The sequence below is a fragment of the Terrapene carolina genome, unplaced genomic scaffold, assembly GCF_002925995.2.
Source record: "Terrapene carolina triunguis isolate 2854851 unplaced genomic scaffold, T_m_triunguis-2.0 Scaffold782, whole genome shotgun sequence".
Classification (NCBI taxonomy): Eukaryota; Metazoa; Chordata; order Testudines; family Emydidae; genus Terrapene; species Terrapene triunguis.
Genome location: NW_020665133.1, coordinates 465,117 through 491,005, shown reverse-complemented (window position 1 = coordinate 491,005; position 25,889 = coordinate 465,117). Strand labels below are relative to the sequence as shown.

The 25,889-nt window shown below is 55.2% G+C and overlaps 2 protein-coding genes across 3 annotated transcripts in view; one reads left to right on the top strand and one right to left on the bottom strand.

Annotated features, from left to right (window-relative positions):
• LOC112105186 (coiled-coil domain-containing protein 157-like) overlaps positions 1-10,878 on the top strand; it is an 18,796-nt gene extending 7,918 nt beyond the window's left edge. For both annotated transcript variants that reach the window (XM_026660460.1, XM_026660461.1), the window contains exons 5-9: positions 956-1,132; positions 1,848-2,016; positions 5,346-5,506; positions 10,133-10,221; positions 10,540-10,878. In XM_026660460.1, the coding sequence (XP_026516245.1) occupies positions 956-1,132; positions 1,848-2,016; positions 5,346-5,506; positions 10,133-10,221; positions 10,540-10,810 (867 nt within the window). In that variant the 3' untranslated portion in view covers positions 10,811-10,878. The remainder of the gene's footprint in view (positions 1-955; positions 1,133-1,847; positions 2,017-5,345; positions 5,507-10,132; positions 10,222-10,539) is intronic.
• Positions 10,879-13,796: 2,918 nt separating this feature from the next.
• On the bottom strand, positions 13,797-21,977 carry RNF215 (ring finger protein 215). The gene is made up of 10 exons (XM_024197871.3): positions 21,729-21,977; positions 21,008-21,136; positions 19,811-19,882; positions 19,625-19,710; positions 17,845-17,899; positions 16,875-16,979; positions 16,375-16,491; positions 16,153-16,290; positions 15,539-15,641; positions 13,797-14,997 (listed from the first exon to the last, which is right to left on the bottom strand). Exons 1-10 carry the CDS (start codon positions 21,975-21,977, stop codon positions 14,975-14,977), a joined length of 1,077 nt encoding a protein of 358 aa, XP_024053639.2. The 3' UTR covers positions 13,797-14,974.
• Positions 21,978-25,889: the final 3,912 nt, after the last annotated feature.

Sequence of the window (25,889 nt, the reverse complement as noted above, 5' to 3'; positions counted from 1 at the left end):
TTTTTTTTTTTTTTTTTTTTTTTTTTTTTTTTTTTTTTTTATTAGCTCCCAGCAAGCAGGGGCAAGGTGGGGGAAGAGAATCAGGGGTGCACAAGAGGCCCATCATGGTCCCCGACTGCACACTGGGAGGATCTAGTCACAGAGTATTGGGGTTCTTAGGGATTGGCTTGTTTTGAAATGGGATTAGCTTGATTTTTGGCTTATTGTGCAATTCGGGGTGCTTATTTACCATGTGAAAGTTGGCAACTGTGCCCACCGGTGCCCATTTGGTGCTGCAGGCAGAGGAAACTCTCTGGTGTCCTCTGCTGCTACCTACACATATCACAGGTGCCAACATCCCCTCTGCCCAGTGGATGCTCCACCCCCCCCACCTGTACACCACCCTTGCCCCACCCCGCTTCCACCCCTTCCCCAAAGTCCGCACCCACCCTGCTTTTTCCCACCCCAGCCCTGCCCCACCCCCCCACCCCCATTCCACTCCCTTCCCCCAAGTCCCTGTCCCTGCCCTGCCTCTTCGCCTCCTCTCCTGAGCATACCATGTCCCCGCTCCTCCCCCTCCCTCCCAGAAAGTCCTAAGCACTGCCAAACAGCTGTTAGGCGGCAGGAGGGGGGGGAGAGGAAAGCAGGGATTCCACATGGGGGGGAGAGAAGGAGGCTAGGAGGGGGGAGCTTGGCTGCCAGTGGGTGCAGAGCACCCGCTAATATTTCCCCATGGGTGCTCCAGCCCCGGAGCACCCATGGAGTTGGCGCTTATGTCACAGGCTGTGGCATACTAGTGGGTCACACACTTCCTTGGTAATGTGGGCCAAGCTGAACACCCAGGTAGGCTCCTCTTGCCTCCCCCCATCACACACTCTTGCCCCCCTTCTTTATTATTACCCTTCCTGCTTTAAAGCTACTTGGGCCACTGAGGGTGACATCTGTACATATTATCTGCCTTCCTCTTTCTGTGAAGTCGCTCCAGGCCAAGCAGAGGGCCCTGTTGCAACAGCTGGACTGCCTGGATCAGGAGTGTGAGGAGCTGAGGGCCAGCCTAGGCGAAGCAGAGGACGACAAGGCTAAGCTGGAGCAACAGCTGAAGGAGACACAGGCTGAGAAGCGGCAGGTTCAAGGCCAGCTCGAAGCCCAGCAGGTCAGCGTTAATGTCCCCAGAGCAGCAAGGAGTTCCTTCAGCAGTAGGGGCTCCCCTGAGAGGCAGTGAAAGGGGAGCTAGAGCTGAACTGCTGAGCTCCAGTGGGGGAGGGGGCCATTAAGGGGTTCAGAATGAATGCCCCCCCCTTGGGTACACCATGGAGTGCCAGTGTGCTTGGGGGTGGGGTGAGGGTGAACAGGCTACACTGCACAATGATGGAGGGTTCAGAAAACAGTGAAGAGCATTGAGATGGCTTCCTCTTGCACTGGCTTCAGCCAGGCCGTCTGTCCATGGTTAGCATCGCTAGGCCACTCCTGAGAATGCTACTCCATTTTACTCAGTCCTTCTCCCTCTGACTGATGGGAATTTGTTCCAAGCAAGGAGCAGGGGCCTCAGGGACTGGCCCTCTCAGCAGAGCCCTGTTAGGCACTGAAGGTTGTGGGCATTCCAGGACAAGTGCCACATCTGTCTGGTGCTGGTGCTCCCACATCACACGGAGACCCAATGGTTCATCACATTGGTGTGCTGCTCACTGGACAAGGAGATCAGATTCAGCCCTGAAGGCAATGTTACAGCTGCATGATGAACTCTTCTCCTCTCCTAGCCACTTTGCAGCACCCCCCTCCCTCTCCCCTGGGCAGAATCACTCTGAGCTGGGACCACAGCAGGGAAGGAGCTTGATGAAACCTAGCCATACTCTTCCTGTCCAGTGCAGCAGCTAATGGAGAACCTGCAGCAGGAGAAGCTGAGCTTCGAGCAGTCCACATCCAAACTACTGAGGAACATCTCCGAGCTGGATGAGCTGCTCCAGGAGCTGAAGGAGAGGGAGAGGCTGCTGGTGTCCTTTCCAGACCTCCACATCCCTGCTGAGGCGCAGTTTGAGAGTAAGAGAGGGCATGGGGTGGGGCAGCAGACAGTAAGAGGGGGTAGCACACACCAGAATGGACAGCAACAGACTTCTACCCCCCCGCCCCCACCTCAATAGTGCTCATGCACTGAGTGCCCTAGAGGGCACATATCCCCCAGCTCATATACATGGGAGTGTGCGATTCCAGCAGCTGTTTCAGAATTACAAATATAAAAATCAGACTTTCAATTAAACATAGAAAACTATCCCACTGAAAAAAAAAATCAGAGTTGCAGTCCAGAGGGATCGCCCATGAGACAAGTGACTATGAGATGTGACCTATAACATAGCATAGAGTCATGGGGTCATCTTAACCCTTTACAGACTGCAGCTGTGTATTTGGGGGGGAGGGATAGCTCAGTGGTTTGAGCATTCGCCTGCTAAACCCAGGGTTGTGAGCTCAATCCTTGAGGGGGCCATTTAGCGATCGGGGCAAAAATCTGTCTGGGGATTGGTCCTGCTTTGAGCAGGGGGTTGGACTAAATGACCTCCTGAGGTCCCTTCCAACCCTGATGTTCTACGATTCTGTCTACATCCCCCTAAACCCACTTTTGGCTAACAGTCAGATACAGCTGATCTTGGCCATGTGTCCATAGGAGAGATGTCTGGTAGGATCTGGAATAGAGGTTCCTCTGGTCACACAACATCCCTGCAGATCAGGATGGCATGTTTTTAGTACAGCAGGACAAGATAATTCCACCTGGAAAGGTTCTGCTAGCAGCCTACCTACCCCAGTGTTCTGCAGTTGACGGGTTGCATGGTGCTTAGTGAAGTGTAACTGGGCACAGCCCTCCATAGTTCCTCTTGCTACCCCATGTCCTTTTATAACAAAGAGCTCAGTTCTCCGCTGTATCCAAGCTTGGTCTGGTGCAGGGAAGAAGGAGGGAGCATCCTCAGGAAGTGAGCATCAGCTCCACCATCCTGCAGGCCTAGTCCCAGTGTAAGGTAGAACTGCTGTGGAGTAAGGTAGTCAATGACTTTATGCCAATGGAGCGCCACTCTACCATGTCCCCTTCTTCCTCCCAGCCCACCTCCATCACCCAATAGGACCCATTGGCCTCACATGCCCCTAGTGCTGGAGGGTGGGCGTGGGATGCAGCTGGTGCAGGTACTAAATGGCCATATCAGCCAAAGAGTCTGTCCTAAAGCCTCCAGCTAAGGGAAGAGATTGGTCTGAAGACATGTGGAAGCTGCTTGAATGTAATGGGGTGGGGGAGGATGCATCTCGGTTCACTTGTTCAGCATGTTCCACTTTGTCGTGGGATGTCACGTCACTAAAAGGGGAAGCCAGCAGCATGCTTCCAGGGGAGACTTTTGCTGGGCACCCAGGTAAGATGGCTGGCCCTTTGGAGCTGAGACTGGTCTATGGTTCAAGAACACAGCCTGGTCTCCAGTGCTGACACTAATGCCCAGAAGGTGAGGTGAAGTGCAGAAGCCACTGACAGACAGTTGAATGAGTGTTGGGTATGGGTGAGGGCTGTGGGTTAGAGCAGTGGTTCTCAACCAGGGGTCCAGGGTCCCCTGGGGGGCCTCAAACAGGGTTTAGGGAGTCTGCCAAGCAGGGCCAATGTTAGATTCACTGGGGCCCAGGGCAGAAAGCTGAAGCCCCGCTGCATGGGGTTGAAGCCCAGGGTCCTGAGCTTCACCACTGGGGGCTGAAGCCAAAGCCTGAGCAACTTAGCTTCATGAGGACCCCAGGCAATTGCCCTGCTTGCTACCTCCTAACTGGTCCTGGCTTTTATAAGCAGAAAAGCTATTGTTGTGGCACAGGTGGGCCATGGAGTTTTTAATAGCATGTTTGGAGGGGGAGGGGGCTCAGAAAGAAAAAAGTTGAGAACCCTTGGGTTAGAGGGTGGCTGATGGGCACAATAGGAGATTAGTGAGGACAACACAATCCTAGCAAAGTGGCAGAGACAAACTTCAGCTAAGAATGAGTACCCTTGCAATTCTTGCTGTCCTTCAGAGTAGCATGGCAGGGTCAGAGGTGTAATGGGATGTGCTACTCACCGCTCAGCGGTGCCTCCTCCTGGTTCAGCTGGGGAATTAGCTCACCATAGTCTGTTCCATTGCCTCAGTCACTTGCTCTACAGCCTCTCTCACTCATCAGGAGCTGTAGCCTCTCTCTGGCCAAGTCACCATCATCCTCCCCTTTGGGGTCTCATCAGTCTCTTCCCACAAAGTCTCAGGCAGTCTCCATCTCCACTGCACCACTCCCACAGCAGCTGGTAGGGGAACCAGGCCTCTGCACCAGGTTCCAATCCAGGGACCCTCAAACCCACAGTCCAGGTCTGTGCTCTCTTGGACTTTACTGCTCCTTCCCTGGACAGCTTCCTGTGCTGCCTTTTCAGGCTCCTGCTCTCCCCCTTGTATCAGGGGTGCATCTGCAGGCTTATCTCCCTGCCACCTCTGCTAGCCTCAGCTCCTCAGTTTTGTAGATTCTCCCACCCGTTCCTGCCCAGGTGAACTTCATTCTCAATTAGAATCATTGTCAGTTAGCTCCCTCACAGGTGCAGCCTATGGCTAATTGGCCTTCCTTGCCACCTTAACCCCTTCAATGCCAGTGTGGGGTGAACACACCATCACAGGAGGGTTGTGTCACATGTGGCTTGCGACTAGCTGCCCCTGGGATACGATTTCTCTTCCTAGCTTTGTACCCATGGGAAAGTCACTGGTTGGAGGCTGGTCTCCCACTCCTCCTCCTCTATTTCCCCACTGCCTTACACACAGCACAGACCCTGCACTCGCAAGCGGTCACTTTAGTTACCAGAGGAATCACATGCTGGTTAACGAGAATACATTCGCTACCATTGCTGCATCCTTTCTGCTTTGGCCCTGCAATGTCTGTGGCATAATTATCGTCCCTAGACTACATGAGAGGACTGGACCAGCCAGTCTGCTTGTGCTTTACAGCAGGGGTTCTCAAACTGGGGGTTGGGACCCCTCAGGGGGTTGCAAGGTTATTACATGGGGGGTCACGAGCTGTCAGCCTCCACCCCAAACCCCGCTTTGCCTCCAGCATTTATAATGATGTTAAATATATAAAAAGTGTTTTTAATTTATTGGGGGGGGGGGTCGCACTCAGAGGCTTGCTGTGTGAAAGGGGTCACCAGTACAAAAGTTTGAGAACCACTGCTTTACAGCATTACTAGTGGTTACCTGCACATGCTCCAGGGCTGTCAGTGCCAGGAGGCAAAGGGGAATGTCCTTCTCAGGAGGAGTTAGGGACAGACATGCTCACATGCATGCACCAGCCCTGCTGTATCCAGAGGATTTGTGCACACCCACTCCCCTTGCCCCATTGTGCAGGGAAATCCTGTTTCATTGCAGGCACTGGGGACATCGCTGATGACATGGAAAAGCAGCTGCAGGCGAACAACATCCGCATCAGTGTCCTGGAGGAAGAGAACTCGCGGCTCAGGACCGCACTAGCCAAAATGAAAGAAGCGGCCCAGCAAGGAGTGTTAAGGGTGAGTCTGGCCACAGGTGGAGAGGGCACCTCTCAGTGCAAGGGGGGCAGCTGTTGAATATCAATAGGCAGTTGGTAGTGCAGGCAGAATCGGGGGTCAGTGCAACAGTGGGATCCCTACTGGACATGGAGGGTCCATGACCCATCCCATGGCCCCTGGGACTCTGGAGCAGAGGGGTTGGAGGCCAATCCCATGGTCTCTCTAGACTTTGGGGATGGGGGAATTGAGGCTTATCCTGTGCTCCCTTGAGACTGTACAACAGGGGGACTTAGGACACATCCCACTCTGAGTAGACTTTAGGGCTGGGGAATAGGAGACCTGTCCTGTGGCTCCTGGAGGTGGTGGGGCTGGGGAATAGTTGACCTATCCTGTTTGGGGCTGGGGAATAGATGTGTGTCCTGTGGCTCCTGAAAGCTGAGGAATAGGCGATCCGTCCCGTGATCCCTATGGGGGCTGAGGGACACACCCCCACTGTTCTTGGGGGCTAGAAGCACAGGACCATTTTCACACAGCCTGTGCTCCAGGACTAATCCCACTACCTCTGTTCTCTACAGCTGAAGGTTTGATTCTGCCTCCCTGTACTTCTCAGTGAGGCTTATATACCCCATTCCATTCCCCCTTGCGGCAATGCAGTCTAGTAACAAGAGCACAGTTGTAGGTCAGAACCAGTATGAGTCTGGGCTCTAATTTAAAATAGAAATGAGTGCAGACTGTTGGAATATGCCAGAATTGCTGTGAGGCCTTGGGTGGAAGTCACATGACTTCCTTGCTCTATAGTTGGCTCAGCTGGAAAACTGGATCTAAAGAGCCACTGCATTTGGACTGAGGTCTCCTGAATAACCCAAGTCTGGAAATCTCTGTTGTCACTTCCCCAGCATGGGCCTAGGCGGGGGGCGTGAGCAAGGCTCTCCGCTGAGCATGGTGCCTGTTCCAGAGAGCAATTACTGTATTAATATTCTTCATGTGGGCCTGCAGCCAATCCTGGGCTCTGTGATCACAGGGGGGCTCTGAGGTCCTTCCTGGGGCCGATCCTGGGCTCTGGGATCAAAGGGGGGCTCTGGGGTCCTTCCTGGGGCCAATCCTGGGCTCTGGGATCACAGGGGGGCTCTGGGGTCCTTCCTGGGGCCGATCCTGGGCTCTGGGATCACAGGGGGCTCTGGGGTCCTTCCTGCAGCCAATCCTGAGCTCTGGCATCACAGGGGGCTCTGGGGTCCTTCCTGGGGCCGATCCTGGGCTCTGGGATCACAGGGGGGTTCTGGGGTCCTTCCTGGGGCCGATCCTGGGCTCTGGGATCACAGGGGGGTTCTGGGGTCCTTCCTGGGGCCAATCCTGGGCTCTGGGATCACAGGGGGGTTCTGGGGTCCTTCCCTGGGGCTGAGTCAGTTTAGCATCAGTTTTGTATTTCACAAACAAAACCCTGTGCTGGCAAACGAGCAGTGGGTGCTAGGACTGACCCCTCTTCCCAGGCCCTGGCAGAGCACGTGAAAGAGCGAGCAGCTGAGCTGAAGTGGGTCAGCACCATATTAGCATGTGACACGTAAGCCCTTGTGCTCTGCTCAGCACATGCTGCCAAACCAGGCTCTAGGCATGCTCACTGCGCTGGCTGAGCGCCAGCAGGCCCAGCAGAATTAGGAGTTACAATAGAGTCATTCACTCAGTCGAAGCAAAAGCCTAAGGGCAGCCCTGGGGTTCCCATGACCAGGGAGCTGTTTGTAGGCTGTGGTGAGAGCAGCCTTTCTCTTCCCAGAGCAGGCTCCTAGAGGCTGCATAGAAAAGCAGACAATGAGTGCTGCTGAACCCATGCCTTGCTCTGCCTGGGAACGGGACATGGGCTGCAATACACTGCAATAGCTCAGGCAATGTCTGACTGTCAGTACAGTCTGTTCTTTGCTAGGCTTAGTCCAGTTCCTCATTTTTCCCTCTGATTTTGGAAAGGGAAGACCCTTCCAGCTAAATGTCTGGCCAGATGCACAGGGCAGTGGTTCTCTGGTAGCCGTGGACACTACGGCTATTTTCAGTGACAAACAGCAAAGAAAACCCCTGTCTGGAGTGCAGCGAAGACACATACAGCGCCTGACCCAAAACCCATAGGGGTGGGGGGGGGAGGGGATCTGTCCAGTGGCGTAGCCAGGTTCTAACAGCAGGGGGAGCAAACACAAAAAAAGGCGCCACCCGCCGCGAAGCAGCGAAGAAAAGAAAAAAAAAGAAAAACCCAAGTCTTGCCGCCAAAGACTGAAGACCCCGCCGCTGAATTACCCGCTGCCGAAGTGCCGCCAAAGACCTGGAGCAACTGAAGGACCCGCCGTCGAAGTGCCGCCAAAGACCCGGAGCGACTGAAGAACCCGCTGCCAATTTGCCCCGAAGACCCGGATGTGCCGCCCCTGCTGGGAAGCGCCCCTGAGTGAGTGTAAAAATTAGAAAGGCGCCACATTTGGGGAATGTGCTCAGTGGGAGCGGCCACTCCCCCTGCTCCCCCCCAGCTATGCTACTGGATCTGTCCAGGCCTTTAGAGAAGCACTGCTAGGGGGCTTGTCCATCTGTCTGAGCTTTAATTGTGATCTCATTTGGAACTCACAAAAGTGAGGAATTAATCTCACCCCTCGGGACAGGGAGCAGTAAGACAGGAGCTGTAGAGAAAGCTAATGCTCTTCTCCGGCTCTTCCCATCCTGGCCTCTCTGCCCAGCTTTACTAGTGCCCCCTAGGCACACCCTACAGCAGCCCTTCATGCTGTACACTTGGCCCTCTCCACTCATCGTTACTTAGCTTGTAAATCTTGGGGCAAAGATCCCCTTGTTGGGGCGGCACAGACCAGGACAGTGCTATACCAATACAAATAAATAAGAATACCAGGTTTGGCCAGACTGAGGCCCCCCAGTAATTGCACATAGGACGGTCACCCCTCTCATTTAAGCCCTCCCACTTTTCAACTCAAACCTGAGCCCTACTCTTGGAAAAGGCTGCTGCAACCAGATGATGGAGTTGCATGTTAGTCAAGCCTAGTGATTAAGGGTTCCTTAGCTCTATTATCAAGGCAGAAGAATATTAATGTAAGATATTTTCTAGCAAATGCTTCTGCTTCTCTGCTGCTCTCCGAGCCTGTGCCATCCCTCGGGCCACAGTTGCATCATGTGTTCTGTAGACTGCCTCCTCGAGGAAGGGTTGGTTTAACATTCTCCTTGTTAAAAGAGCAAGCAATAGGCTGAAGGCATGAGACTCGGCGGGCCTGACTCACCATTGGCTTGCACCTTACGCTGTCACTTTCACCAGTGCCAAATGCTACCAGACGGGGAGCATTTCACACCCATTTGCACTGGATAAGGAGCAAGGCAATGGGGAGGTAGGCGCAGCATGTTTGAAGAGGTGACAAGCTCTGCAATGGTAGCCTCCGTGTCAGCACCCTGCTCCTAGCACACTGCTGCTGGGAGATGCCCACAGCTGCTAAGAATTAAGTCCTAGCTGAAAGAAAAGCTTGGGCCTTTGGAGCCTCTTCCTGGAGATGAGCCCAGCATTACAGCAGTGCGGAGGCTGTGTGGTCCGGTCATGGGCCATAGCAATCAGGCTCAGGGCTTGTTGAAAGGAACACGAAGGTCATGCCTACACTTCAGCAGCTACAGCTATAGCATGGCAGCTGTGCCACTGTAGCGTAGAAGCTTCCTACGTCGACAGAAGCTTTTACGTCGATGTAGTTAAGCCACCTTTCCGAGAGGTGGTAGCTAGGTCAACGGAAGGATTTGCAGAGTGCAAAATTTTTCACAGCCCTGAGAGCTTTAGCCAGGTCTATCTAATTTTTAGGTTTAGACCAGGCCCAAGTTCGCAGCAAGTCAGGGTGTGAATCTACCTCGCCCTAGCCTGCTGCGCACAAACTCCATAGCCCATTTTCCTTGCATGGAAACAGGATGAATCAGAGCTCTCTGTGGAACAGTTAGTCCACAGCAGCAGGGTCCACAGGGGTGCTCAGTGCATGGTGGACTATTGCAAGGGAGATCGACACCGGGTTTGTTGCGAACTTGGTTTGTGTAGACAAGAACAACAGTAAAGGTCTGTTCTTGAGACCAGTTTCCATCTTGTGTCCAGACAGCGTCTCTTGCACTGGTCCCAGCCTGCTGGGGTGATCCAGCAGAATTAGCCCTACGTCTCTGGACCAGTGGAGCACAGGCCTTGGGCTGGCCCTCTACACAAGGCCAAGTTTCAGTCATCTCGTCAGTGCAAGGCCCTTTCCACGATGGCCCAGCCCATTCCGGTCATCAAACAGGAGCATCCAAAGCCACGGCCTCCAGCTGGAGAAGACTAAGCACAGAATGGAGTGGTTTCTCACCAGACAGATGGTAGGAGAGACTTTCCTCACACCCTGGAGCTCCTTGGGCCCAGAGCAAGGAAAGCACTTGACACTAGATAACGCAGGCACCCACAAGCACTGCAGGCCTTTGGGGCCTAGATGTCACCCATCCAGTTCTCAGTCAGTCCCTGACAGACACCAGCCATGATAGTGCCGTGAACGAGGTGCACGATGGGCAGGAATGTTCTTTCTGATGCATCCCAGCCATGGCTTCCTGCAGATGCAGGGGGAGCTCCCAGCATCAAGCAGTGACCAGAGAGGTTCTAACCCTGAATTCTCCTCTCCCCAGCTCATCCCGCAGACCCAGCTCTGGGCTTGCTCCTCCTCCAGGACTGGCTCCAAGGACGGCATGATGGACCCCCACAAGGCTTCCACAGGGTGAGGAGGCCTGCTCTAAACACCCCCCGTCCTCCCCAGCAAGGAGCTGTAGGGCTTGGTTTGCATGGAGACTTTGCATGGCAGGAATGGTGTCCCTAGCCTCTGTTTGCCAGAAGCTGGGAATGGGCGACAGGGGATGGATCACTTGATGATTACCTGTTCTGTTCATTCCCTCTGGGGCACCTGGCACTGGCCACTGTCAGAAGACAGGATCCTGGGCTAGATGGACCTTTGGTCTGACCCAGTAGGGCCATTCTTATGTGACTTTCCCTGCCTCAGGGGCTGCATCTCTAATGCCTTGTCCTGCTTCTCCTACAGCAACCCTGCCCTCGCACACAGACCTCCAAGCAGCACAGTGCCCCATCGGCTTGCGAGTGGCCAAGCCAGCAGCCAGAGCACAGCACTCCAGAGACCGCCAAGCAGCCATCTAAAGCCATCCTCCACAGAGGCCACATGGAAGGCAATGTCCTGCGTCTCCCTTCCAGTCGAGAACTCGACCATCAACACTTACGCCAGACTGAAAGGGAAAGGCAGCGCAGCCAGAGTCCAGGCCCGCTCAGCTCACAGCCCCAGGAACCACCAGAAATAGAACCCCAAGAGAGCAACTCCTGCTGGAGGTGTTCAGCTAGGGACACAAATAAAGCTGTTTACTGTTCATCCCCAAGGCTCCCTCTGAGTGCAGGGCTGCTGTCTGTGACAGTGAAAGAGCCGCAAAAGGGCTGTGCCACGTGGGAGCCCAGGGCTTCTCTGCCACTCACTGCTCCCTAACTGGGATGGGGCACCTGCTGGAGTCAGGGCGGTCAGCTTGTGGGGGACGCAAGTTTGCAGATGACACTAAACTGGGAGGAGTTGTAGATACGCTGGAGGGTAGGGATAGGATACAGAGGGACCTAGACAAATTAGAGGAATGGGCCAAAAGAAATCTGATGAGGTTCAACAAGGACAAGTGCAGAGTCCTGCACTTAGGATGGAAGAATCCCATGCACTGATACAGACTAGGGACCGAATGGCTAGGCAGCAGTTCTGCAGAAAAGGACCTAGGGGTTACAGTGGACGAGAAGCTGGATATGAGTCGACCAGCGTGCCCTTGTTGCCAAGAAGGCTAACAGCATTTTGGGCTGTATAAGTAGGGGCATTGCCAGCAGATCGAGGGATGTGATCATTCCCCTCTGTTCGACATTGGTGAGGCCTCATCTGGAGTACTGTGTCCAGTTTTGGGCCCCACGCTACAAGAAGGATGTGGAAAAATTGGAAAGAGTCCAGCGGAGGGCAACAAAAATAATTAGGGGTCTGGAACACATGACTTATGAGGAGAGGCTGAGGGAACTGGGATTGTTTAGCCTGCAGAAGAGAAGAATGAGGGGGTATTTGATAGCTGCTTTCAACTGCCTGAAAGGGGGTTCCAAAGAGGATGGACCTAGACTGTTCTCAGTGGTACCAGAAGACAGAACAAGGAGCAATGGTCTCAAGTTGCAGTGTGGGAGGTCTAGGTTGGATATTAGGAAACACTATTTCACTAGGAGGGTGGTGAAGCACTGGAATGGGTTACCTAGGAAGGTGGTGGAATCTCCTTCCTTACAGGTTTTTAAGGCCCGGCTTGATGAAGCCCTGGCTGGGATGATTTAGTTGGGGATTGGTCCTGCTTTGAGCAGGGGGTTGGACTAGATGACCTCCTGAGGTCCCTTTCAACCCTGATATTCTATGATGCCGCGCCTTGCAAACAGCATCTCCTCTGGTGGAGGAAGAAGCATTGGCAGCTCCACAAGGAGAACCAGCCGGACCTCCCGGAGCAGCAGGATGGCTGCTGTGAGGGAGGCTGCCCAGGAGGAGGTGGGAAGGACGAAAGGACTGAGGGATCTTCTCAGGGATCCAGAGGATCTCATGAAGACAGAACCCATATAAAAGGCTGTATGCTTTCCCACCTTCCAGCAGGAGAGATCACTCTATTCCCACATAGGAGCCCCTTAGGGGGCTAGGAATCGAGCTCCATCACAGCCTGGATCATACCCCCCTCCTGTGGTTTAACATCCAGTGCTCGCTGCACACCCCTGCCACATCCTGGTTGGGTTTTGACAGCACATTGTGCTGCAAGGGCAGGAGGAAACAGAGCAGGGAGTTGAGTTGCAATAAAAGATTCAAGAGTTAAGACTTTTAACCAATAAGATTGCAGTTGGCAAATGACTGCGAGAAAAGGGGTGGGGAGAACAGGAAGGACTGTATTGAGTGACTGCTATATAAAAGCACCCACTGTTCTATTCCTGTTCAATGGCTCTGTTACCAAGTTAGGCTCTGAGAAGTTAGAGATGAAAGACTAGCTTAGATCAGACCGTCCTTGCTCCTACAGGGAAAGGACTTGGTTTCCAGAGAGAGGACAGAGCTGTTAGTAAACTAGTATTTTACATTTAAGCTTAGCCACTCCTTAAAGAGCCTCTGACAATTACTTTATTACAATTCGTGAGGCTTCCCACCACCTATTTTATGTTGGTCAACACCCTCTTAAGAAATTGCATGTGCAATTTCTCCTCCCTCCTTTATCCCGCATTAGGCAATACCATTTGTCCGAGGGCTTTTAACAAAGCACAACCAACATGCCTCCTCGATCTGGATAACAGCACAGATTAGCAGCAGGGAGAGCTCTGTGCATCTGCAGGGGGCATGTGCCCATTTCATATCTCATGCCATAGCACCAGTTTACTGGACTGAGGGAGACTAAGTGTCATTGGAACCCACAATAAGATTCATCATCAGCAGAGATGCCTAAAAACTGAACCAAAGTGAGGCTCAGCAGATGTTCATTAGCCTCAGTCTAGAGGACTAAGCCCATGCCACTGCATTCTACGCTACATTCCACACTCCCAGGCTTGAGTCATGGCATGCAGCCTGTGGAAACTACAGTGTCCAGCATGCAGTGGGCTTCTGGTGGAATTCTCTGTACTATACTAGACAGAAGGCAGGCTAGATGATCGTAACGGTCCTTCTGGCCTTGAAATCCATGATCCTTCATCGGACTAGCCAGGCTGCATTGCATGCAGGTTCCTGTAGTCCTCACCAGTGTGGCCCTTGGGTAGGTATATTTGCACATCCAGATGAAGCCAGGGGAGGCAAAGGGAGCTGGCTATGTGCCCAAAGGTTTGCTCTAGGAGAGAGGCATGGGCTAGCAGCCTAAGCATAGGACTGGGAGTCAGGGCCTCTTGAGCTCTGATACCAGCTTGGCCACATCCATCCTCTGGCAAGTTACTGGACTGCTGTGTCCAACCTGGAGATCACACTATCCCTGCGCTGTGAGCAAAGACTACTGTCTGGCATGTATCATGCCCTGATATTTTTATGGACCCTGAACCTGCAGCCAAGGCAGTAACCAGGTCACAGCAATAATCAAGCCAGGCTCTTTTCCATGGTACACACCCCTTTCAACTTTTCTTTTGGGAGGGACCCTTTCTAAATGGCAGCTGGAGACTAGGAGAGAAAGGGGCTTGCTAGCCAGGCAGAGGGAAACTGAACCCATGCAGGGAGTAGGGAGGGAATCAGTGCTGGATTGTTCTGTAAAAGAAACAGCAACAAGAGCAGTGCAGGTTTCTCCTTGCTCTAGATTTAATAGCGCAGGCGGCTTTACAGACATGTACAGTGCATCAAATCCAGCAATCTCTGGCTGCTGAGTGGGGCTGGGACCCAGCCAGGGCTCCCAGCAAAGACCTGGACACTGCAACACATCCACGGATATTGTTCCGCCCCTGCAGCTACCTCATGCCATTCTCTCTAATAAGTTAGTATAAATAAAGCAAGCATTCAAACCCTCCCCACTTCCTGCCCCTGCCCTCCAGCAAGGTGATCTCCCAAGGGCCAGTGAGAAGGGAAGCACGTTGAAAGATGGCAGATCAACGCAGCTTCCAGGCCCCCTCCCCTGCTCCAGGTGTGGGCCACCGCTCTGTGAGGGATGAGAGGGGTTGAGCGCTGCCTTTGGTTACACCCAGGCCACCCTGTTGAGATAGCCAAGGAGTAACCGAGAGCTGAGCCAGCCCAGGGGCTCCTAGCAGCAGTCATGGGAGTATAGAAAATAGAGATTTATAAAAGGAGAGAGTAATCGTCCCTTAGGAGCACTGGGCGGGGGAAGACTAGCCTGCCCCAGGGAGCACAGGGAAATCGACTTACAGCAAAGTGCTCGCACCAGCCACATGGACCAGCCTCTCCCATCGTCGCTGGAGCTTCCCCACTAACCCTTTAAGACTTTGCCTAAGAAGTCTGGCATCCCCTCCTTATTCCCCTGAGGGGGTCTCAGATGCCTTCTTAGCTTCTGCCCCCCACAACCCCCACCCCTCCAAAGACGCTACACTAATATTGACAGATCAGCTGCCCAGATGCACCCCCTCCCCCTACACACATACTCAGAGGCCAAGTTCTGCCCTCCCTGATCTTGGGGGGCTTGCATGGATTTAAGACAGGTCAGAATTTGGCCACATCCATCCCCACACTGACCCTGCCTTCTACCCCTGCCAAACAGGGCAGTCTGAGTACACTCTAAAGGGAGCAGAACCTTTTCTCCACCCCAATGCTCAGGTTCTCGCTCTCTGCTGCCTGGGGATAACTGCTGAGCTGAGCATACAGCCCTGTGGGTCTGCCCAGCCCTGGGGACAGATGCACAGTGCTGCTGCTTCCCCCTGCTCAGCCACCTGCTGTGCTGATGGAGCCACTTCCCTGGTGCCCCCGTCCCCTGGAGTGCAGGTGGCTCTATCCCCGCAGTATGTCCATAGGCCAGCTAGCTCTCACCGCAGCAGTTACCTGGAAGGGAGATCAAGAGGGTCAGTAACCCCTTCACTGCCAGTGAGCTCTCTCTAGGGAAAACAGGGCAAGAAGCTGCCACGGGATCCTAAACCCAAGCACGCAGTTATTGTGTACTTAACACACCTCCCCAGACACAGCACCCCTCTCCCAGAGCCCACAGCCCCCATACCTCCCAGACCCCCTACTGCAAGTATGCTGAGATCACCAAGGTGGGGCCTGGGGAGGCAGTGGCTGGGAGACCTGGCCTCATATTTATGCCACAATGTGTGGACAGCCTGTTATTCCAATTATGAGGCTCATTTACTGGGTCTGTCCTGTTTCTGCATGTCACCGGGGGGGTGTCAAAGGAATCCACAGCCAGGTCAGCCCCAGTCTGACGGTGCTGTGCTGGGATAAGCCCAACAGTCACTGCCCTCCAGCAGCCGCCCCCAGGAACTTGCAGGGCTTTGCCCACATCACAGTGAGAGGCCTGAAGCCTCAGGGCCAGCACAGGCAGCTGTAGAGGGGGCCACCTTCTGATGCCACCCTCCGCTCTCACCCAGGATGTTGTGCTTGCACAAAGGGCAGGTCTGTTGCAGGAGCAGCCACGGATCCACGCAATCCCGGTGAAACTCGTGTGAACACGGCAACACCCGCAAACACTGTGGGCAGGAGGCGAAGCAATGAATGTCCGGGACAAATACATGCATCACAGCAGCCATCTTAGCACCCTGCCTTGGAGATGTGTCAGGCCAGAGCAGCGAGCCAGATAGCCCAGTATCTGCCTCCCTGCTGCAGTGAAATGCACTGATAGGCCAGCTGAGGAGACATCTAACCACCATGCAAGTATTTGAAAGGGGCAGGCACAGCGGAGCTGCTGGCAGCCTGCTAGCTGAGGGCAGAGGGTGGGGATTGCTCCAGGCAGGGAGCACTGGGATGGAGCTGAACATAGGCAGGAACTCTTGTGCCCAGAGGAGAATCCATACCCAGGTTCTGCCATGGGTTAGGGGCGATAGCTTTAACTGGCCTATGACTTTTCAGCCCAGCTTCTGCCACTGGCTAGCAGGCTTCTCGCAGGCCTCCTGTGTCTGTCCCTAGCAACAGTCTGGCAAGGCTGGTGCACAAGGCACTGGTCCCAAGACCCCAGCACGTCTCACCCCAGCCAGGCTCTACCTGGTTCTTGTGGAACTGGTCCAAGCAGACAGCACAGCTATCAATGTCACGGGCCTGGCTCCAGGGGTGTTTGCCAGGGTGGTAGCGCCGGGTCTTCAGTGCCGACAGCCTCCGCAGGATGTGCTGCTTGAGGTCCAGCTGGGAAGGCAGAGCACAGAGTCAGTTCCCAGCTGCACGTCCCCAATGGGAGCGAAGAGGAGAGGAGCAGAGGAGTGAGCCCACCTCGGTGTCCTGGTCTTGCTGGCCCTGCCGGGACTGCCGCTGGGCCTGCACAATCACACCCGTGCACAGGATCAGGGCGATGAACAGGATGGTGTTCCACAGCTGCTGAAGGTACTTCTGCAGGGCCAGCACACAGGAGCCATTAGGACACACTGGGGACTCCATTCTCCCCTAGCTCAGCTGCAGCATCCCCCTTAGGATGGGATCCCCTTTGGTACTTGGCTCTACTGCTCTTTCATTCACCCGTAGGGGTGCTATTGAGGAACATCTCTCCCTCCCTTCACTACCTGAGGCTGGGACTCTGCCCCGTGACGGGAGTCAGAGCTGGTCCCCTGGTTGACAGAGCACCACACTAACCAATGGGCTGCTCCAGACACCAGATAGAATGGAGCTCTTTATCTTGCTGGAGCCCAGGGAGCCCAGGGTCATACATGTAACCACTTGCAGGCACTGCGTGCCTGGAACCCCAAGGACACCCTTCAGCCAGCAGCAACACAAACCTGGACCCGCGAGCTGTTCTCGCCTGTGCAGATAACTCCTTGCCACTCTCCATACAGCCCACCCCGGGACAGGCCGCAGGTCGACCACAGGGTGAGAGTCACTCCCTGCAGAGAAAACACAGCACCATGCATCAGCCAGTGGCAGGGCAGGGCAACACCAACACATGGAGGCAACAATGAGACCACGGAGGGGCAACAGGAGATAGCAGCATGAGATGGCACTGGGAACAGGCCATACACAGACAGCATCATGTCACAGAGCAAGGAGGGCAGGATCCTGCTCTAAGTGGCTTGCCTGGCATCTGGTCACCTCAACGGGCACTGCTTTACCAGACAGATCCTGACAAAGCAAAGGGAGCCTGGAGTAGAGCAGTGAAAGCGGCCAAGTTAGGAGGGAGCCTATGTCTGTCTATAATGTGGCTAAGTGACAACAGGACATGAGTCTGCAGTTAGTTGGGGCCCCCTGGGGAACAGAAAGTAGGGTAATGGGGTGAAGTTAAGGAAAAGTTGGGGCTGAGATGGAAGGAAGGATGGCCTAGTGGGTAAGGCACTGACCAAGGATTCAGGAGACATAGGTTCAATTTCCGGTTCAGCCCCAGGCTCTGTGACCTGGGGTAAGTCATTCAAGCGACTCTGTGCCTCAGTTTCCCCCATCTGTAAAATGGAGATAGTGTTTCCCCATCTCTCAGGAGGCTGAGGATAAATACATTCAGTAACGTGTGCCCAGATAAATTGCGTATCGAGGTAGACAGTTGCTCCTTGGCAGTGAGGTGTGTCTGGCTGTGGAATCAGCTCCCAAGGGAAGTGGTAGAAGCCCAGCAGGGCCAGGCCATTTCACACTGGGTTGGAGAAAGCACGAGGCCAGGATGCTATGATCTCACACACACATTCCCCAGTCTGAGCACCGACATGCACCCAGCCCTGAGCATGCATGTACGCACGCCATCCCCTCCCTGCTGAGACTATGTACCAGGTTCTCCAGCAGCATCGCTTGGTACGTGATCTTGGCCGTCACCCGGAGCCCCCTGTTAGCAAAAGTTGAAAACAGCGTTAGTCCCACAGGTTCCCTGGGCACAGGCACCTCAGTCATGCAGCCAAAAGGGGCATGGACGAGGAGAGCTCAACGTTCTGTGAGGTGGGGGATCCCAGCCCACAACCTCATCCTGCCACCCAGGCTGCAGCTTAGGTGCCCCAGGAATGTCCCCTAGCCTGCCTCTCATGTAGAGGATTGCCTGTGAGCTATGGGTCACAGGACAGCACAAAAGCCCCCAGGAAGCCATGGAACCCACATAGGAAATAATGGAGCCCAAGACACATACACAGAGGGCAAAAGGGAGGCAGTAAGAGAATGAAGCACTGGGACTGACTCCTTGAGTGACCCGGGGCAAGTCACTCTGTGCCTCAGTTTCCCCACCTGTAAAATGGTGGCAACGACACTGACCCCCCCCCCCACTTGTGGGGGGGCTGAGAGGTGAAACAGATGTCTGCAGAGTGCTGTAAGTGCTCAGTGTTCTACCCCATGGGGCCCCCACCCCAACGCAGTCATGAGGCCCCATCACCAAGGGAGCTGCTCTCCCAGGCCCCACCAACACTTGGAGGCAGCTGTTAAGCAAAGCCAGGCTCCATGAAGAACATGGAGGACAACTTTTGTCATCTTAGCCCACCAGCTGAGCATCATGGTCCAGGGCTGGATCCTCTCAGCACTAGTGCTCTGGGCATCATTTTCTTGCCACTTCAGAAGATGCCTGCTACAAAAACAGTGGCAGGAAGCAGAGCTGGCCACTCCTGGTGCCTTTCAGCATTTGTTGTATAAAGCCCAGTTCTCAAAGGTGGCCTCTGGGGGCGCTGTACCAGGTTTGAATGGCTTGGAGAATGAACAGGGCTGTCCCTAGGAGGGTGTGGGGCCCGGGACAAAACAGCCTGTATGGGCCCCCCTTAACATTTTTTATACAGGTGAAATCTGGTGTGAGGAGGGGACACCAGTACTGGGGGGCAAGGGACGATGGAGTCTCACAGGGTGGCACCTATGCTTGGGGTGAGGGGGCCCCCTGTGTTGGGGGGTCCCAGAAAAGGGAGGGGTTCGGGGCACAAGGGCAATGGATAGGGTCAGTCTGGCGCTGGTGTGTTCTGGCGGCGCTAGGACGCTGGTGGCTAGTGCAGCCTCAGGCAAGCAAGAAGAAGAAATACAACGCGTGCTTCCCGCTGGTGAGTGCGGGGCCGAGCCCTGCTGATGGTGCCAGGCCCCCCACTAACTCCCTGAGCCGGCCTGGCCCCCCAACCCCCCCCCCCGAGCTGGCCTAGTGCCCCCCGCATGACACATGCACACTGAAGCGCAGGTCCCCCCAAAGCAGAGGACCCGGAGCGGTCACCCCGATTTGCCGTACCCAAGGGACACACGTGAATGGGATGACAATGCAGCCCAGACAGCACCACACACAGGCCGGCAGGGCCCTCAAGGGGGCAGAGGAGAACACACAGAGCCCTGGCTGGGTCCCAGGGTAGCGTGTGTATACCAGCACAGGCACTGTGGGGCTAAGGCTCACCCCCCCACACACACTTTTCTGGAGCTCAGGGTAATGCGTGTGCACATGCACACACACACACACACACTACAAGGGCTAAAGATCACACACACAGGGCTTTGCTGAAGCCCTTGACAGTGCTTGTGCATGCACACACACACCCAGCCCTGCAAGGCCTCGGCATTCTCCAGCTGCCCCCCCGGCCCATTCCTGCCGGCGGTCTCTTACCGTAGCAGAGCCCCGAGAAGCCGGGTGACATTGTCTGAGGTCTGGATCACAATCACGGGCTTGGAGAGCACCTGGGACACATCCATCTGCAGCAGGATGGAAAACGACAGACATGTCAGCAAGGCCATGGAGCCAGCCACTGAGCCCCCACGGCAGGGTCACGGGGAGCCGGCGCAACACTCCTACCTCTCGGATCGTGTTCTGATTCAGTGCGAGAATGAGCAGGGCTGATGCTCCCAGAACTAGGGCTCGCTTCATCTGTGGGGGGAGAGTGCACAGGGCCAGGGAGAGACACAATTGCACACGCTATGGACCACACACAAACATGGAGGCCAAGGGAAGGAGATAGGAGGCTGGGCCCAGCAGCCTCAGGACAGGGTGGGTGGGCAACCAAGCCATTCCCCCCCAAACCCAGGAGATTTTCCTGAGGGTCACCCTCTGACTCAGGCTCAGTGAGCCAACCTGTGGTGATAAGAGGGGTCCTGGTCTCCAGCCCGCTGCTGACGTTCCAGGAAGTCACTCCAAGGCAGGAGTAGCCTGGCTCCAGTTTGCCCTCGCTGAGCGGCTGCAAGGATCCCCTGCTGCCAGGCAGAGTCCTAGGGAACATGGAACTGACTAGATAAAAGGGTTGCCACTGCCAGAGGGGCACACTGCGGGTCCCAAGGGGGCACTGTCATAGGGCGCACACAGTGCTGGAGACCCTGGCACCAGAGGTGAAAGTAACTTACAGGATTTACCGATACTGTCGGAGTCCTGAGGGGGTCGTGGCCTCATCCGGAAAAGGCGTGGCCTCAATCGGAAGAGGCGGGGCCTCTCAAGATTTAAAGGCCCTGGGGCACCGGCTGTGGCTGGGAGCCCCAGGGCCTTTAAATCAACCCGGGGCTCCCAGCTGCAGAGGTGGCTGGGAGCCCCTGGGGCTCATGGGCAAATTAAAGGGCCCGGGGCTCCGGCCGCCGCAGAGCTCCGGGCCCTTTAAATCCCCACCGCAGCTCCAGCTGGGATTTAAAGGGCTCGGGGCTCCCGTGGCTGCGGGGAGCCCTGAGTCCTTTAAATCCTGGCCCCTGCCGGGCCACCGGAACTGCGGGCGGGATTTGAAGGGCTCGGAGCTCCCCACCGCTGCGGGGAGCCCAGAGCCCTTTTAATCCCGGCCGCGGAAGCTGGTGCGATCCGGCACAGCGTACTGGCTCTTGCCGGTACACCGGACCGGCTTACTTTCACCTCTGTCTGGCACACACAAAGGGGCACATGGGGAGGAAATCCCTACTGCCATACTCTACAGTGGGTACCCAGGGGGCAATGCCATGGGGAAGCTACTGCTGCCGCTGTCCCCACGAGGGCACTGCTGTGGCCCAAGGATGACCCACTGAGGCAGCAGTGAGTCACCTTGTTGACCACGGCTACGGTGAAGGACTCCTCCTTGCTGCCCCTCGGGATCTCCGCATGCTCCTCCCCCACCGGGACCACCGCAATCCAGCTGTCCTCTCCCTCCAGCTCAGGCTCGGCATCTCCCATCTGCAGGAGAAGAAGAAGCTGTCAGGGGGCTGCCTAGCCCATCTCAGGGCCCTGGGCCCAGCCACTCGCCTGCAGGTTCCTAGCAGCCAGCTCCCCAAATGCAGCCCGATGAGAAAGGCATCATGCTCCCTTTGCCGCACTCTTGGCAGGGGCTCCATGTACCATCCACAAAGCCACGCGGCGTCCTCTGCCTCGCTGCCTGCCAGACAACTGGCAAGGGCTGGCCGTGGGGGCTGAGCCCGCTGCCCGCCTTGCCCGGCAGTTTGTCTCATTGTGTCCCTGAGTCTGGCTGGCTCCACCTGTTGTCTCTTGTCCGGTGCTTGCTCCTGGGCAGGGCCCTTCTCAGTGCTGGGTTGTACAGCACCTGGCACCGCAGGGTCTGGGCCATGCCGGGGCTCCCAGGCCACCCAAGAGAAAAGAGGCCAAAGGCCAAACCCAGCCTGGACCTGCCCGGGAGCCACTGGCCGCCCCAGCCTGCCCTACAGGTGACAGCGCCCGCGAGCCGCTCCCCAGCCAGCCAGCGAGCGCGCTCCCCCCGGCCCGCGCTCCAGGGCTGCCTGGGGCCCCCGGCGCGGAGCGGCCAGACCCGTACCAGGAGCAGGCTCCCCTCTATCGCCTCCTCCCGCGGCGGCGGGCCCCGCTCCGGGCCCGGGCCCGGGTCCAGGCGGCCCCCCAGCAGCGCCCCCTGGAGCGTGTAGCCCCCGGCGGCCGGGGAGCGCGGCTCGGCCTCCTCCGGCTCCCGCAGCGCCAGCACCTCGACCCGGGCGGCCGCCGGCCCCGCCAGCGAAGGGCCCAGCGCCGCCACGTGCCCCAGCAGGACCGGCAGCAGCAGGCGGGCCATGGCCGCGCTCAGTGGGGCGACAAGCCGGAGCCGGAGCCGCCGAGCGAGTAGCCGCCGCGCGCGCGCGCCCGCCCGCTCCCTCTGCTGGGCCTGGAGGACTCGCCGGGCCGCCGGATGCCTCCCCGGGCCTCGGGAGGACACCCCACACGGGGTGGGGCATAGCCCCGGGGAACCCCAGGCAGAGAGCCCCCTTAGCCACGGGGGGTGGGAGAGGAGAGACCCCATAACCATAGTGGGGTAGAGACATGCCCCTGTACCATGGAGATCTACACCCCTAAAACCAGAACCCAAATGGGATAGTCACCCCACCCCCACACTCCCACAGGAGAGATACCCCAATAACCAACCCCCCAGAGCCCTGTTAGACCATGGGAGACACATCAGTCGGAGCAGGAAAGTGATGCCTTCCCTCCCCGCCAAAATCCCGTCATGGCGCAGACAGCTACCCCCTCAGTCACAGGGCAGACAGCCCTGCTCAGCTGTCCCACAACCACTGGTGGGGAGCCATGCCATGTCCCCAGGGGGAGAGGGAGCACCCTGCTCCCTGCAGTTCTCATGGGTGGGGGGGTCCACCGTGCAATCATGGCAGGTGCCCCACAGCCACAGTTGAGAGAGGGACTCCATGGTTACAGAGAGAGAGGGAAGGGCGGGATCACTGGGGGTAGGGTGGAGAGGGACACCCCAGCATCACGGGGAAGGGGTGAAGAGACACCTACAGCGGTGAGGCAGCAAAGAGGGTCGTCCAGCAAGGTGGGGATGGGCTGAGGAGGGGACGCCCCCATTTTGGCCTGAACAGACACTACGTCTGACGGAGGAGTCTCTGGCTCAAGGGGATGCACTTGGGCCCCCCAGACCTTGGGGGCTTGAGAGAGGGAAACCTTTGATGCTACCAGGCTGAGCACCCCACTCGGAGCCAGATGGGGAGGCTGTGGGCCAGGGTCAGAGGGGACAATGAGAGGGAACATTCTTTGGTGGAGCATGGGCCGGAGGGGATGATACCCCCAGTCCCCGTGAGCCAGGCTGACTCTCCCAGGAGGCCATTCCCACCTCTCCATCCCACTGAGCCCTGGCCGTGCCACGTGTGCCCTCTACATGTGACCCATTCAGCCCTGCCAACCCATTCACACATAGGGCAGCTCTAAGGTGTCACGCAGGCTGCAGGGATTTGCAGTGGATTGAGAGGGATTAGCCCCAAGATTGGCCTTGAGGGGCAGGGCAGGAGCCAGGATCAGGGGAAAACAGCCTGGCAAGGGGGGAGCAGGAGGGAGGACTGAGATAAATGCTGGGGGCAGGGAGTGAGGCAGGCATGACCTGCTTTTGGCCTTAGGCAGGAAAGGGAGGGTATAGCTTGCTGCAGGTCTTATCGACAATGGCTGAGCCTTGGCAGGGCCGAGCTGTGGGAACTCCAGCGCATGCGGATGAGCTGGAAAGGGTGGAGGAGACACAATCAGCACCCGCTATGGCTATTTAGGGCTGAGCAGAGCGATCTTCCCATTCTCCCATCTGGGATCCCCCCACTCCACTGGTAACTCCCCCCTTCCAACTTGGAGATAGGATCTGGCAGGAGAGTTTTTTTGATGCGCCAAAGAACCCCCCACCCAGCCATCAAAGCCCTCCCCTGCCCCAACTGCCCAGCACCTTCTTTACAGACAGCTGGTCACTTTCAAAAGTGACAGGGGTTGTTTTCATTTTATTTATTTCACCTTTGGCCCCACTTCAATTTCATAGAATCTCAGGGTTGGAAGGGACCTCAGGAGGTCATCTAGTCCAACCCCCTGCTCAAAGCAGGACCAATCCCCAGACAGATTTTTGCCCCAGATCCCTAAATGGCCCCCTCAAGGATTGAACTCACAATGCTGGGTTTAGCAGGCCAATGCTCAAACCACTGAGCTATCCCTCCCCATTCCATCCAAGTCAGGGGACCTGGGTCCAGCACAGGCCCGATTTGTAGTGAGATGGCATTCAGATGCATTCTGTAACCAGGCTAAGACCTTAGTTGTGAGCCTGGAATTCAGGTTTCAAAATGCAGCTTAGGGCCATGTACACTAAAGTTTGGTATGGGGTTGTAACTGGGCCATGGCACAATTGTGTTGTAATTGGCTAGATTGTAATTGTAGGGTAGGTTGGTCTTCCCTCACATCATTAGACTCTGTTTTGCTTTGTTCTACTGATGCACAGACACATTTGGTTGATGGATGCCTTAATGAAGCTTTGGGAAAGGAGTTGCTTACAATCAGCCATATACACAGTAGGTAAGACATTTGCCCAGTCTAGACCAGGGTCAGTAGGAAGACACATGAAATACATGGCAAATTTAGGACCTGTAATTCACCTTGTTGCAATGCCATTATAGCTAGTGTAGATGGGGCTTTTAACCACTGTGTCATTGATACCAGGTGTTCTTAACCTGGGGGGGTTGCAAACAGGTGTCCGTGAGTCATGACCGTTCTGCCATTCCCATATTACTAAATGGGAGAAGAATTCAGGTAGATCTTGGAAAGCCTGGAAGGGGAGATCTATGGTGAGGTGTGTCGCTATGGAAAAGCGAGGTGGAGCATGGAAAAGATTGAGAATTGCAGATCTAGACCTACTCTGAGCAGGGGTAGACAACAAGGTGATAAAGACACCTGTTTTCCATCTAGTCTAGTGCCCCCGGTGAAGCCGCAGTGGTGGTAATGCAGCAGCAGCAGGTTTCATGAGTGCAGACGAACTTGTGGGGCTGATATAGATTAGGAGGGGAATTATGGCTAATCTAGTGTCCTCAGATATCTGAGGATAAAGCAAATGTGTGCTTTTGTTTTGCTGAAGGGAGACGTGTACTAATCTAAAGCTAATGGGTGCTGGGGCTTCGCGCAGCTGAGAGCTGGGTCATTTATGAAACCTGTTGGGATCAAAACTTATTTTCTTTCTACTTGTTTTTTTTTTTTAAATGAGGTCGCCTTGCCCCTGGCAGACTGTGGGCAGCTGGAAATCCAGTAGGACTGTGACAGCAGATATACTACGCAAGAACCCTGTGATGAATAGGAAGAGGAAGTAATTTTTACTCAGACTTTTAAAATATTCAATAAAGTGGTATTGATTTTGGGTACCCAGCGTGAGACACCAGATACCAAATTATTTGGTCTGGCTGAGCTGGACTCAACACAGGGCCAGAGGGATGAGGGGCAAAGGTGATTTTAAGCACTTTTACCCTCCCTGATCCTGAGACTGGATGGGACCTGGGACAGTCCACGGCAAAACAGTCTCAGGACTCTCTAATTTACACCCAGTTGCCCATAGTATATTTCAAATAGTATATAGAAATAGGTTTCAGAGTAGCAGCCGTGTTAGTCTGTATCCGCAAAAAGAACAGGCACTTTAGAGACTAACACATTTATTTGAGCATAAGCTTTCGTGGGCTACAGCCTACTTCATCGGATGCATAGAATGGAGCATATAGTAAAGAGATATATATACACATACAGAGAACATGAAAAGGTGGGTGTTGTCCTACCAACTCTAAGAGGCTAATTAATTAAGAGAAAAAACTTTTGTAGTGATAATCAAGATAGACCATTACAGACAATTTGGCAAGAGGTGTGAGAATACTTAACATGGGGAAATAGATTCAATGTGTGTAATGGCTCAGCCATTCCCAGGCTCTATTCAAGTCTAAGTTGATGGTGTCTAATTTGCATATTAATTCAAGTTCAGCAGTTTCTCGTTGGAGTCTGTTTTTGAAGCTTTTCTGTTGCAAAATTGCCACCTTTAAGTCTGTTACTGAGTGGCCAGAGAGGTTGAAGTGTTCTCCTACTGGTTTTTGAATGTTATATTCTACAACCTATCCTGAAAGATGATCCCTCACTCTCACAGATCTTGGGAGACAGACCTGTCCTTGCTCACAGACAACCCCCCAACCTGAAGCAAATACTC